Source organism: Peromyscus leucopus, chromosome 12, assembly GCF_004664715.2.
Source record: "Peromyscus leucopus breed LL Stock chromosome 12, UCI_PerLeu_2.1, whole genome shotgun sequence".
In the NCBI taxonomy this organism is placed as follows: Eukaryota; Metazoa; Chordata; class Mammalia; order Rodentia; family Cricetidae; genus Peromyscus; species Peromyscus leucopus.
The window spans coordinates 22,340,584-22,354,582 of NC_051073.1; the positions used below are offsets into that span (position 1 = coordinate 22,340,584).

Genomic DNA, 13,999 nt, shown 5'->3' on the forward strand with positions numbered 1-13,999 from the left:
GTTTTACATTCCATTGTAAAATTCACTCATCAGTACTTGGATACTGCAATTCATAAAGACAATAGGAATTATATTTTTCTAAATTGGTATCTCTGAGTTATTAAGTTACTCTCATGTCTACCAATATACTGTTTAAGTTTCATCACAGAATGATTGGTACAATGTGATACTCCTGGGAGGAAATACAGTTTGAAACCTGCCTCCGTCACCCATGGAAAAACATCTAAGTGTGTTAAACATTGTACTCAGGAAGTCACAGTTAGATTGTTGTGTAATAATGGAAACTTGGGCATGCTGTGTTCTTCTAAAACAGACTATTTTTAAACAAATTATCATTCTTCTTCCCCCTTTTTGGTTAAAATGTGGTTTGCAGTAAGTTTTTCCTGATTACTTAAAACTTTCTGATACCATATTCAATTTTAGTAACTGAACTAAAGATATTAAAACTATATTCAAGTAAAATGGGATACATTTTTTGAGGAAACTGAAAAACCATTTAACTTCACTTTGCATATTCAGTCTGTTAGAACAGTGGTTATAGAAATACCAGAGTGGTGGTTCTCAACCTTCCTAATGCTGCAAACCTTTAATATAGTTCCTCATGTTGTGGTGCCTCAACCATAAAATTAGTTTTGTTGCTACTTCCTAACTATAAATTTGCTACTGTTATGAATCATAATGTAAATATATGATATGCAGGACATCTGATACACAACCCCAGTGGGGGTCATAACCCACAGTTTGAGAATCACTGAAATACTTTATGATCAGAAGTCTAAGCATTTTACACTAATAGATATTGATGCAAACGATAGACAAAATATCCCTACTGAGGAAAAGAAATAAACACTTTCTTCAACTGCGAGCTTTTCACTTGTAATTAAAATTTTAATTTAGAAATGAAATAGCAAGTTTGTGATTGATTAGATCTATAATATCTTTCAATCAGTCAAAATGCTAAACTCATTCTATATACAAAATTGTGTCTGTTTCAAGTTCATTTTTACTTTTTCCATTTATTTATTCATTTAGTGTGTGTGTGTGTGTGTGTGTGTGTGTGTGTGTGTGTGTGTGTGTGTGTGTTATGTGCCCAGGTGTGAATTCGGAGGTAGGGGACAATTGCAAGAGTGAATTTTTTCTTCTACCCTTATGTTCTGGGGCCCAATCTATGCCATCAGCCTAGGCAGCAAGCAGTTTATCTACTGATCCATCTCACTGGAGCTCAAGTTCATTTTTAGCTACACTAGGAAATTAATGAGAGTATATGTTTTCATGACCAAGCAATCAAAAAGAGAGATTGGTTCAGAAATATCACTATACCTTAATCTATTAGAGGTACTGTATTGAAAAACTTCAGAAAATACTGTGTCAATTTAACTAGGGATAAAGTAAAAGTGCCAAATGGGATGGACAATTCAGCTGGTAAATGATCCATGATTTCCCACTATTATAGATTCAAGTGATTATTACTTCTTTACATTTGTCCTTCTGAAGGTTAAGAATCTACAGTACTTCCTATTAAATGCCCTAGAGTTTGTTTGTGGGGAACTAGTGTAAACAAAATGAGCTTAGGCATCAGTTCCATTGGTGTTTTTGTTATCATAGACATTTCTATAATTACTAATTTAGAGAAGACACAATATTTGAGCCCTACTAGATTATAGGTTATACACATTTCCCTCTTCCTACAGGAATATACTTCAACATTTCTGCTCAATGGTTATGAGACCCTGGAAGACTTGAAGGATATTCAAGAAAGTCATCTTGTTGAATTAAACATTGCAAATCCAGAAGACAGGATGAGGCTACTCTCTGCTGCTGAGAGTCTCCTGGATGAGGAGAGTAAGTGTACATACCCATTCTTCTCCTTCCTGATCATCATGCCTTAATATAAATAGTAAAATTATTAAAAGCAAAGCCCAATGTCACTTACTAAGAATCATATAAAGCATTCTTCCCTATAACTTCGGAGAATTTTTATATAATATCTGATACAACTCTGGCAAAAATGTATAATTAGGAAAAGATTTTCACTGTATTCTTACAAAAGGAAAAAATTCACTGGGTCTCTTGTTTTGGTTCTCCCAAGCTATTAATTTACACACAGTGGATGCCTGTATTCTCAAACACCAAGAGACTTAGAGACAAGTTTTTTAGTGACAGTGTGAGCCATTAGTGAGAAATGTCATACATGTCTTCCTAGAACAACACAGCCTGGCTCTGAGCTAATGAGCTTTCCCCACAACACAGGAAAATTCATTTCATTACCATATAGTCACATCTTGCATGTGTTTATAGTACTCTCTGTAAATGTTATAATAGCTTGCAAAAATATTCAGCACTCACTTTTATTATCAGAGATGGCTCTCTGTATTTATAAATATAAATTAAAGATGAAATAATAAATGCAGATTCATTTATAGTTGAGTACAAGTTATGCCAGCTGGGCTTATAAAACTGGAGTAGATTTTATTTTTACAATTGCCCATTCAGAACACTATTTCTATTAAATCTAGTCAAACCCCCAAACCCTGAGTTTAGGGAAGGCCAAATACTGCAGAGTACTTTGTAATGGAAGAAAAGAGGAACCGAGCCTCTTTGCTAAACACATGCAAATATGGAAAAACTAGTTAGACTCCATAGCTTTGTATGTATAGTTGTTGTTATTGTTGTGTGTGTGTGTGTGTGTGTGTGTGTGTGTGTGTGTGTGTGTGAACAATAATTATAGATATGGTGGAGGATGGGAGAGAATGGTGGCAGTTGGAGGAGGAGGAAGGGTGGAGATGATGTGAATACAATGTACTCATGTATGGAATTCTCCAACAATTTTTAAAGAAAAAAACACAAAAAGAGAATGGAATCTAACTTCAAAGCTCAAAAAAAAAAAAGTATTTGAAACCATCCAATCTAGTCTTCTCTTTCAAATGTAAAACTAACAGTAGCTTTCAACTACTTTCTTCAAACACAATACTCTTAGTAAAAATTCATCCCATGTTTTCATGTTTGTTGTTTTCCTTGGTGCTGTTCAGAGCTCAGATAGACAGTTAATCTCCCTACTTACAGTGAGAATCTGAGGCGGTAAGTCCCTTGCATCTTGACCAGAAGCTTCTAGTGATTTCAGAGTTAAGATTCCAGCCCAATGTTGGAGAGGCATTGCTGAGATTCTTAATATTGCAAGAAACAGTTCAGATGGTGATCATGGAGGCAACCTGTATATCGCAACCAGACCTCTTGACTTCCTTTGTGGGTTATCTTGTACCTCATTTCAAAAGTCCTACCAAACTGAGGCATAGTCTGTCTATACTTGTTTTGTGTGTGGTAAGAATTCATGCACTTCTTTCGAATCTTTCTTACCTTTTTTTTATACTTGCAGTCTTGGGTTTACACAGATATTTTTCCTTTCCCAACATCTTTGGCTTACATGACTAACCCAACATCAGTAGAAATAATTCTAGGCCTGGGTTTTAAAGTTTTATTTGAAGTTCTGGGGACTGGGACATGAGCACAGGAGGATCGAGTCCCAAATGTAGGCAAAGACTGACTTAGAAAACTAGACAGCTTATTTAGTAGCGTGAGCCCAGATACAACTGGCCAGTGAGAACTGATAAAGTGAATCTCTTAGGTAGATGAGGCAGGTTCTTTTATATTCTATCATTTCCACTCATGGCTCCTCACTTAAACAATGCAAGAAGCTAGTTCTGTAGGTGTTTCATGTTGATCATGTGTAGTGATGTAGCCAATCTCCAAAATAATGTGACCATCAAGTACAAGGAAAGAGTAGAGTGTTTACTGAATGTTTGAAAATATTTGCTGTTCTCCTACAATTCAAAGCACCCATCTTGTCCTATTTCCAGCTGAAGAAAATAATCAGAAATGAATTTTGAAGAACTCAAAGAAATAGATTAAAAAAGGAGAGGTAGGGCTGTGATCAAAGGCACACTGCTGTAAAGCTCGAAGTTCCACCTTCTGCATGTGCAACCCAGTAAAGATAAAAATGAAAAATAAATATTTTAAAAGGGAAACTTTCTGCTACTTCATCAGTTTCCTAAAGGGTAATATTCGCAAGATAGAAAAGCTAAAACATGAATAGTTAAGTAGATTTTTCAAGTCATATCCAGGACTTAGTCTCCTATGCCTATGAGGTTGTCTGTTCCAGCCTTTTGTGGTATCTGAAGACAAAATACAATTGTCTAGAAACATCATGTGACGTTCATTGTTGGACATATAAAGAGGATAAATGCCAGAAATTACTTCCCTGCATAAGACTTCTTAGAATGTGGTGTTTGAAAGTCAAGAAATGCTGAACACTCAACTATGGCCCTTATGTAGAAGCACCCATACAGAGTCTACTTTCAGGAGACAAATAATAGAAAAATGCAGACTTGACTTGTGTCACTTTCAACACACAACCCCGAGATTGCTCTTATTTTAATCTTATGGTATAAAGTAGTGTTAGAATATACATGTCAAAAAGATGCATATTGTGTGTTAGGCTATTCTGACTGAAAGCTATTTATCTTCTATGAAACTGCTTCGCCTAAGAAATAAAGAAGAATGACTTCCATTTGTTGATAAGATGGTGAATTCTGATGATGCGGCACCATACTGCTGCAGGCTTATTTTTATCTATCCTACTTTGTGAATCATATCTTCTACAACCAACCTAAAGATTAAATGCACAACCTTCATGTTCCTTGAATGATAAAGACCTTGAATATATGGTTATATAAAAGTGTGACATTGTTTAAAAAACCAAATGCATGTCGAAGTCACAGGCTAAAAATAACTCTATGAAAAGAATAGGGTGCACAAATTAGCTCCATTTATGTACATGTCTTTATTACTATCATGGAATAAGACCAGTTTATGTATGTCAGTCCATTCCTAGTTTGGGGTTCCATTGTTAGGTGAACATTTGGAGAGTTTTGGCTTTGCCAGTCATTTAATAAAAAATAAATAAGCAAAGTGGGCATGTTTCTTAAGTGTTAAAACCTTGTGATAATTCAGGAAAGAGAATAAGCCAGATGTGAGTCCTTAATGTATATAAAGTATTTAAAGAGGATAGAAGATATGACAATGGGCGGGGAACGTGAATCTAAGATTTAGAAAATAAAAAAAAAAAAAAGCTCTTTTCATGTTCTCTTAGCCCAGAAATAGATACTGTTGTTCTAACTTTGACCTTTATAATGTAAACTGGGTTAAATATTTTAGGACACTACCTAGTGGGAGGCAAGATTCTGATAGAAGGAAGGCCAATGAGAGGTGTTCGAGCTGGTCATGGGTTTACTGCTGGACAACAATGACTTTTGGGTTCTGCAGTCCCAGCAGGATAATCAGAGGTATTCAGAATACACTCCCATGTTGCATTATCCCTGAGCAGAATAAGGTCATTGGCTCTTTCACCTGGGGATGTAGCTAACGTGTGGGACAAAATGTGGACTGTGAGCCAGCTCTTGAAGGAACAAAAAAAAAAAAAAAAAAAAAAAAAAAACGGGATCTGTTTACTTGGTACATATATAGGTTCCTGTGTTTATGATGGGGCTTTAAAATTGGTCTCTGCTTTGGTAGGAAATGTTCTCATCAACTTGAAGAGGGGTGTGTGTGTGTGTGTGTGTGTGTGTGTGTGTGTGTGTGTGTGTGTCTGCACATGGGTGGGTACGCACATATGCATGTGGGCTGCTGGAGGTTTTCTACAAACAACATCTTTAAAGCCCCTTTATCTTACTCAGAAATGCTTACTTAGAATAAAATAGCTAACTGCTGTTTGTAGTGTATAGTTTCAATTTCTTCTGCACAGTTTCTTTTTGTACATTTGGAATTATATTGATGTATCTTAAATGTGTCTACCAAACTATGTACTGGTGTCCTTGGGGTAAAGGGGGGATGGAAATACCTTCCTTTCTGAGCACAGAGGGCTAATTAAATTTTAAATTGTAAAATTATGGTCATGAAATAAGAAAACTTCGCAGAATTAGTATTCAGTCTATTTCAGACACTTGTACATTCTGATTTCAGTGCCAATCGAGGAGGAAGGGCGAAGGTTGGGTTGTGTGCCAGGTTGTTGGCACAGGCTGTGGTCACAGCAGCTCCTCATTGCTCTACCATCCCCAGTGGTGCCTTCCTGCCTGCCCAAGTTGATGCAGGGCAAATGGGAGGGCTCTGTCAGTAGCTGGAACAAGCATCTCTAGCAGGGGAGGTATGCAGCCATGGCAGACAGCCGTCCAGCAGTTGGCCCAGCAGTGTGCCAGTCTAACCTGGAGTCTAGCCCTGACATGTGTACCTGGGCTCTCTAACCCACCTGGAATATGATTCGAATCTGGATACAAAAAAAAAGATACACATTTTTAGAAAAGATACAATAATTGCTCACATAAACAAGTGGATGAGACAGACAGATATGTTATTGGTATTTGTTTACACAATCACACACCCACACAATTTAATGTTTCTAATCATAGCTGCTTGGCTTTAGGATTTAAATTTCAAGATTTATTTTTGCTGTTACGTTCTAAGATTTCATTTATGGCAAATAGCATATTCCATACAATAAAAAATAAACATATAAAAACATTTTTATCCTTTCTTCAGAGAGTAATTTCTAGTGAGAAGAACTTAGTTTTCACATCAGTCATATAAAGACTACTGTAATGCCTTTGTGTGCATGTGTGTGCATGTGCATGTACATGTAACACTCTAGCATTTTTTTTAATGCTACAGTGCAACTGTGACCTAGCCTAGGCAATTGGATTTCCTCTGGGCACACATGTCATTAGAGGGTAGAATACTAGGCTGCAAGGATACATGGGTGACTCCATCTTCTCTCACAGCTCAGAAAAATAGCCACAACCAATTGCTTTCCCTTGAATGGACTTCTCATATTTTGTTGTCATTCTAAAAATTAGGTTACACAAAAAAAATTGTAACTGTTGTTACCACATAATTCAAGGGCATATTTAAGATGTTTTAGCTATTAAGATTGCCTCCCTAGACAAGGCCTCACTATACAAAATACAGGCTTGGTTACCTGTAGAATGGCTGGATTTCAGTGTTAGGGACTCAAATGGAGCTCAAACTTGAAAAGGCTTGTAGCTGCCCTAAAATGTATATGCCTGTTCTTCTTCATTGGTGATGGTACACAGTCACAGAACGCAAGCTTCATAAAGCCAAGCAGCACCTTCATTACTCTCAAGGTTCTTAGAATCCTTTTTGGTCACCTTTAGTTTTAATTTAACAAGTGTAAATATTGTTTTGTTAGTATACAAACACTTTCCATCAATACTTCCTTTGTCCAGGCATTTCCCTGTGTTTCTCAGCTTACATTATTTTATATGTTAGGTAGTCACAGAAACAGATATTTTTACATCTAAAGCAAACATGATAGTAAAGTTGAAATCTGGAAAATTTAGGGTTAAAAATCCTGGAAGGTCAAGCCAATGGGAAGTTCTGACTTTCACTGAACCTTTAACTTTGTAACATGTGAGAATTGGGAAGCTTGCTTTCCTTGGAGACAGAAAAGTTCTTCCCAGGAAAAGGATCTAGTTTTATGTCTTTAAAGTGTTCTTCACTTTTAATATAATTGAGACTGCCTACACTTAATTAATTAAATGTCACAACTCCAATATAATTATTTTATGAATAATTATATTAGCTGTCTTATGTTTTAAACACCATGCCATTTTTCAACATTGATGACAATCTTATATCTATGATTTTTGATTTATGGACTTTATATAATTCTCTAAAACTTTTGGTAGGGAATAAAATATTCTCTAAATAATCTTTTTAATATGGTAATTTTAATTTCCTTATGTAACATATAGAATTCAATTATTAAAGTTTTATTGTGGCTACTATTAATTGATTGTTAAATTGCTAATAAGAGAGATATATCAATAATTATACTCACTTATGCTCATGTTTGGGAAATTCACAAACCATTCTGTGGCTATATTGAATAAAAATACTATTTTAATTTTTCCAGTATCTAAAAATAAAATATAAAATATTATAGATATCTAAGAAATAAACAGTAAATCCATCTGTCATTTGAATACATTCGTTAATTATCTGAACATATGCTCTTATATAATTTGAATAACCATAGTATAGAAAAATACATATTGTTTATTTTGTTGTTGTTTTGTTTTTTAAAGTACCACCAGAAATGTTGTAGTGTGTAAACATTCACTCAGATATTCTCTGTGAAGTCAATAATTTTGGCAGTAAACTATTTCTTATTACAATGTGTTATTTGCCTGGCTAGTTGAAATGATTGGACCACAGGACAGAGCTGATGTAGACTGTGTTATCAATTTCCAGGTAAGCCAATTAGTTAGCCTTGCTCTGTTCCAACAACACATGAGAGGTCTAAATGAGTTAGAAGAAAATGTGAATGTATTACTGTGAGTTTATTCTCTCTGTAGCAAAAAAGAAAACCCAAACAAATAAAACAGCAACAACCATAGCCCAGGACCTACATTTGTCCCAATCCCTGACATTAGTGTTAGGAGGAAAAGGAACAAGAACAACTCTGGCCCTTTGCATCCAGAGCCCGGGTGCTATGGCTCTGTCCTCTCCACAGTGCTCTATAATGACCTGCCTTTTCTTTTTATAGTTACAGTTGAGGGGTTCCAGCTGATAACCTGCCTGAATTTATTGCAGCCCTGGTGGGAAGCATCTGAGGAGAGCAGTCATGTTTTCCCTTCACGAGGAAACCATTAGCAAATCACTGCTGTTCTGTAAATTACTGTACTGCTTAGGTCTCAGCCTGGGAATCTACTTTCTCTCTTCACAAAAATTGCAGATGGAGGGACTCTCACAGTAAAGAATCTGTATTTAAAACCAAGCAATTCCTAGAATTCAGAGACTGTGAGACAGCATTTCTCAGGTGGAAACAAAACAAATGCTCTTTCATTACTAAAACAATGTATGTGCTCTGGAAAAATCCAATTTTCATTGACTGTCTGGGGACCATTTGTGGAGTGTGTAGAGGCTTATGAGGATGAAAAAAAAAGAAGCTAAGTATTTTTTGAAAGAAAAAAAGGAGATAAGTTTGGAAATCAGAGGCTTCGGAGCCTAAGTTGTCTGTCTTCAGAATTGCTCCACAAACTCTACTCAACCTGAACAGGACACAGACAGAGCTAAGAACAAATGAGTATGATGATTGCAAGTTTTGCTTAGAATGTTATTCTGAACAGAAGTAGTGCAGGGCTTTTCATTTTACGTTGAGGCAGTAGGTCCACACTTAATCGGATAAAACATGGCCTTTTGTTCACCAGCATGACTAGAGGGGTCATACTCAAATATCTACAAATGTTGGAATATTGGTATGAACTCTCCTTTGAAAATCAGGTAGAATTCTGCATTGAAACCATCTAGTCCTGTTTTTTTTTTTTTTTTTTTTTTTTTCTTTTTTGGTTGGGAGACTTTTACTGACTGTTTCTATTTCCTTAGGTGTTATTGGTCTATTTAAATAGTTTATCTGGTCTTGATTTAACTTTGGTATATGGTACCTATCCAGAAAATTGTCCATTTCTTTTAGATTTTTTCCATTTTTGTAGAATACAGGTTTTTGAAGTATGACTTGATGGTTCTCTGGATTTCCTTGTTGTCTGTTTTTATGTCTCCATTTTCATTTCTGATTTTGTTAATTTGGATTCTCTCTTTCTCTCTCTCTCTCTCTCTCTCTCTCTCTCTCTCTCTCTCTGCCTTTTTATTAGTTTGGATAAGGGCTTGTCTATCTTGTTGATTTTCTCAAAGAACCAACTCTTTCTTTCATTGATTCTTTATATTGTTCTCTTTGTTTCTATTTTATTGATTTGAGCTCTCAATTTGATTATTTCCTGGTGTCTATTCCTCCTGGATGAGTTTGCTTCTTTTTGTTCTAGAGCTTTTAGGTGTGCTGTTAAGTCACTAGTGTGAGATTTCTCCAACTTCTTTATGTGGGCATTTAGTGCTATGAATTTCCCTCTTAACACTGCTTTCATAGTGTCCCATAAGTTTGGGTATGTGGTGTCTTCATTTTCATTGATCTCTAGGAAGTCTTTAATTTCTTTCTTTACTTCTTCCTTAACCCATTGGTGATTCAGTTGAGCATTATTCAGTTTCCATGAGATTGTAGGCTTTCTGTAAATTTTTTTTTTTTTGCTCTTGAAATCTAACTGTAAGCCATGGGGGTCCAATAGAATACAGGAGGTTATTCCAATTTTTTTTGTATATGTTATGATTTGCTTTGTGACTGAGTATGTGGTTGATTTTAGAGAAGGTTGCATGGGGTGCTGAGAAGAAGGTATATTCTTTTTTGTAATGGTGGAATGTTCTGTAGCTATTGATTAAGTCCATTTGAGTCATAACATCTGTTAGGTCCCTTATTTCTCTGTTAAGTTTCGAGCTGTCAGATCGGTCCAGTGGTGAGAGTGGGGTGGTTGAAGCCTCCCACTATTAATGTGTGGGGTTTGATGTATGATTTAAGCTTTAGTAATGTTTCTTTTACATATGTGGGTGCCCTTGTATTTGGGGCATAAATGTTTAGAATTGAAACGTCATCTTGTTGGATCTTTCCTGTGATGAGTATGTAATGTCCTTCATGATCTCTTTTGATTGATTTTAGTTTGAAGTCTATTTTGTTAGATATTAGGATAGCTATACCAGCTTGTTTCTTAAATTCATTTGATTGGAAAGTCTTTACCCAGCCTTTTACTCTGAGGTAGTGTCTGTTCTTGAAGTTGAGGTGTATTTCTTGTATGCAGCAGATGGGTCCTGATTTTGTATCCATTCTGTTCACCTGTGTCTTTTTATAGGTGAATTAAGTCCATTGCTTTTAAGGAATATTAATGACCAGTGATTGTTAATTCCTATTATTTTTTGGTGGTAGTGTGTGTGTGTATTTCTCTTCTTTGATATTTACTGCTGTGGGGTATCTAATGCCTGTGTTTTCATGGGTATATCTGACCTCCTTAGGTGCTTTCTGTAGGGCTGGATTTGTGGATAGGTATTGTTTAAATCTGGTTTTGTCTTGGAATGTCTTGTTCACTCCGTCTATGATGATTGAAAGTTTTGGGGGGTATATTAGTCTAGGCTGGCATCCATGGTCTCTTAGTGTCTGCATTATATCTGTCCAGGTCCTTCTGGCTTTCAAAGTCTCCATTGAGAAATCGGGTGTTATTCTGATGGGTTTGTCTTTATAAGTCACTTGGCCTTTTTCCATTGCTGCTCTTAATATTCTTTCTTTATTCTGTATGCTTAGTGGTTTAATTATTATGTGGCAAGGAGACTTTTTTGTTCGGTCTACTCTATTTGGTGTTCTATAAGCTTCTTGTATCTTCATAGGTATTTCCTTTTTAAGTTGGGAAAGTTTTCTTCTATGATTTTGTTGAATATATTTTCTGTGCCTTTGAGTTGGTGTTCTTCTCCTTCTTTTATCCCTATTATTCTTAGTTTTGACCTTTTCATGGTGTCCCAGATTTCCTGGACATTTTATGTTATGACTTTTTCAGCTTCAGTGTTTTCTTTGACTGACGAATCTATTTCCCCTATTGTAGCCTCTACATCAGAGATTCTCTCTTCCATCCCTTATATTCTGTTGGTTATGCTTGCATCTGTGTTTCCTGTTCGTTTACTCAGATTTTTCTATTTCCAGCATTCCCTCTGTTTGTGTCTTCTTTACTGTTTCTATTTTACTTTTCAGGTCTTGAACTGTTTCCTTCACATGTTTAATTGTTTTTTCATGGTTTTCTTGGCTTTCTTTAAGGGATTTATTGATATTTTTCAATTTTTTGTCTTTTCCTCAGTTTCTTTAAGGGAATTTTTTATTTCCTCTTTAAAGGCCTCTAGCATCTTCATGAAGTTATTTTTAAGGTCACTTCTTCTACATTGTGATGTTCCAGCCTTGCTGTTGTAGAAGGGCTAGGTTCTGGGGATGCCATATTGCTCTTTATGTTGTATGTATTTTTGCACTGGCATCTAACCATCTCTTCCTGCAATAGATGCAAGAGGTGCCTGTGTTTCAGCAAGCTGCTATTGGTCCACTCTCTGATTGCTGTGTCTGTGGCACAGGGGGACCCTCTGGGTCCAGTCTTAGCTCTTGGTCTAATTGGAGCTGGTAGATTCTGTAGTTCAGGGAGCTGCTCTTGGTCTTATTAGGGCTCTTGGTCCAGTCAGAGCTGATGCATTCTGTGTTTCAGGCAGCCATTCTTGGTCCAATGAGAGCTGGCAGATTCTGTGTCTCAGAAAGTTTCATTTCTTTTCAGTAACAATAAGATGAAAAGGCAAGAGGACCAACTCCTTAGAAAATGATGCCTAAACTCAGCTGCCTGTCCATAAAAGGAGGGCTTAGAAACACAGTGGCATATCTTCATCAAGTCCACTTACTAAGCAAATCTCCTACAACTTCAAGATCTTTGCTAATAAACAGCAAGTGCTTCAAGACAGCTAACTTTTATGATCAAATCATTAATACCACCAGAATTGAAAGGTCAGATACCAAAATACTTAAAAGTTGTAGTAACAATTTATCATAAGAATATTATTGATATATTATATTGTATTATATTATACTTATTTCTAGTTGATATATTGTGCACCCTAATAAATGTATCTGGGGTCAGTGAACAGAACAGCCATAATATTAAACATAGAGGTTAGGCAGTGGTAGCACACGCCTTTAATCTTAGCATTCCACAGGCAAAGATCCATCTGGATCTCTGTGAGTTCTAAGCCACACTGGAAACAGTCAGGCATGGTGATTCACTCACACCTTTTATCCCAGGAAGTGATGGCAGAAAGCAGAAAGGTATTTAAGGCATGAGGACCAGAAACTAGACCTGGTTAAGCTTTTAGGCTTTAGAGCAGCAGTTCAGCTGAGATCTATTTGGATGAGGACTCAGAAGCTTCCAGTCTGAGGAAACAGGATCAGCTGAAGAAGTGGCGAGGTGAGAAAGCTGTGGCTTGTTCTACTTCTCTGATCTTCCAGCATTCACCCCAATACCAGGCCCTAGGTTTGTCTTTATTAATAGGACCCTTTAGGATTCATGCTATACTTATTATATTATATGTTAATATTATACATTAGGAATCATTTATTCAGAAGAATGGAATAAATGTGGCTTTTGTGGTTTCAAATTAAAATCCTCCAGGAAAGGGTTAAAGGAAATTGTGTGTTAATTTTGAAGATGAGTAGATCAGGAAGTGTTTTTTAACATTTTTTCAGCCTTTCTGAATGTAGTTACTTATGTAACTACAGAATCATAAAAAATGTTAAGCATTTTCTCAATTTATCTAAGTGTGATACATAACCACTAGCATTCTGATACAAAAAAAGGAAGTTCATTCACTACATACAGGTGTATCTGAAATCATCAGAGCTTGGTTCTTACATCTATCAGATGTTATCATGAGGATGGATTGGCTAGATGGCAGAGCATCTTTGACACTATGGAGCCTAGACAATGCTCTTGAAAAACAGAGGATGATGTGTAAGATAAAGACAGATTCCTAAAGATAACATAATTAGCATCATGTGAGTCAACTGTAAACATTTTTGGATTTTGAAGCTCTGCTATATCTTCCTCTAATTGGAAGTGCAGGACAATGTGATTAAGAATATGAGTCATAATTTTAGCCTCAATTGTAAATCTATGTGCTTGATCATCCCAGTGTGAGAGCAGTGAAGAATCCCTGCTGTTAGGGGAAAACAGAGATGTGCTAATGTGGTAATACAGCTAAGAGATGACAGCTAGAGATTCATTTTCTGTTGGAAGAACTTGGCTCACGATGCAGAGGAATGTCTATCTCTGGCATCAAAGAGGACAAGGAAACTTCACATTGACAAAGAGAAGCCTCATGACAAAGGATCCCTGAAGGGAGTCACAGGATACAAGGTTGCTTAGGTTCTTTAGAGAAACTTCTTGTTTGAGTTCTAATATTCTTCATTCTAAAAGATAATGCTTTCTTGTATATAAAACTGCTTTATTTAATACATCTCAAAATAAACTATTGTTAT

The 13,999-nt window shown here is 36.1% G+C and overlaps 1 protein-coding gene across 2 annotated transcripts in view; it reads left to right on the forward strand.

Moving 5' to 3' along the window:
* Positions 1-13,999, forward strand: part of Samsn1 (SAM domain, SH3 domain and nuclear localization signals 1) — an 85,014-nt gene that overhangs the window by 69,057 nt on the left and 1,958 nt on the right. For both annotated transcript variants that reach the window (XM_028874776.2, XM_028874775.2), the window contains exon 7: positions 1,692-1,842. In XM_028874776.2, the coding sequence (XP_028730609.2) occupies positions 1,692-1,842 (151 nt within the window). The remainder of the gene's footprint in view (positions 1-1,691; positions 1,843-13,999) is intronic.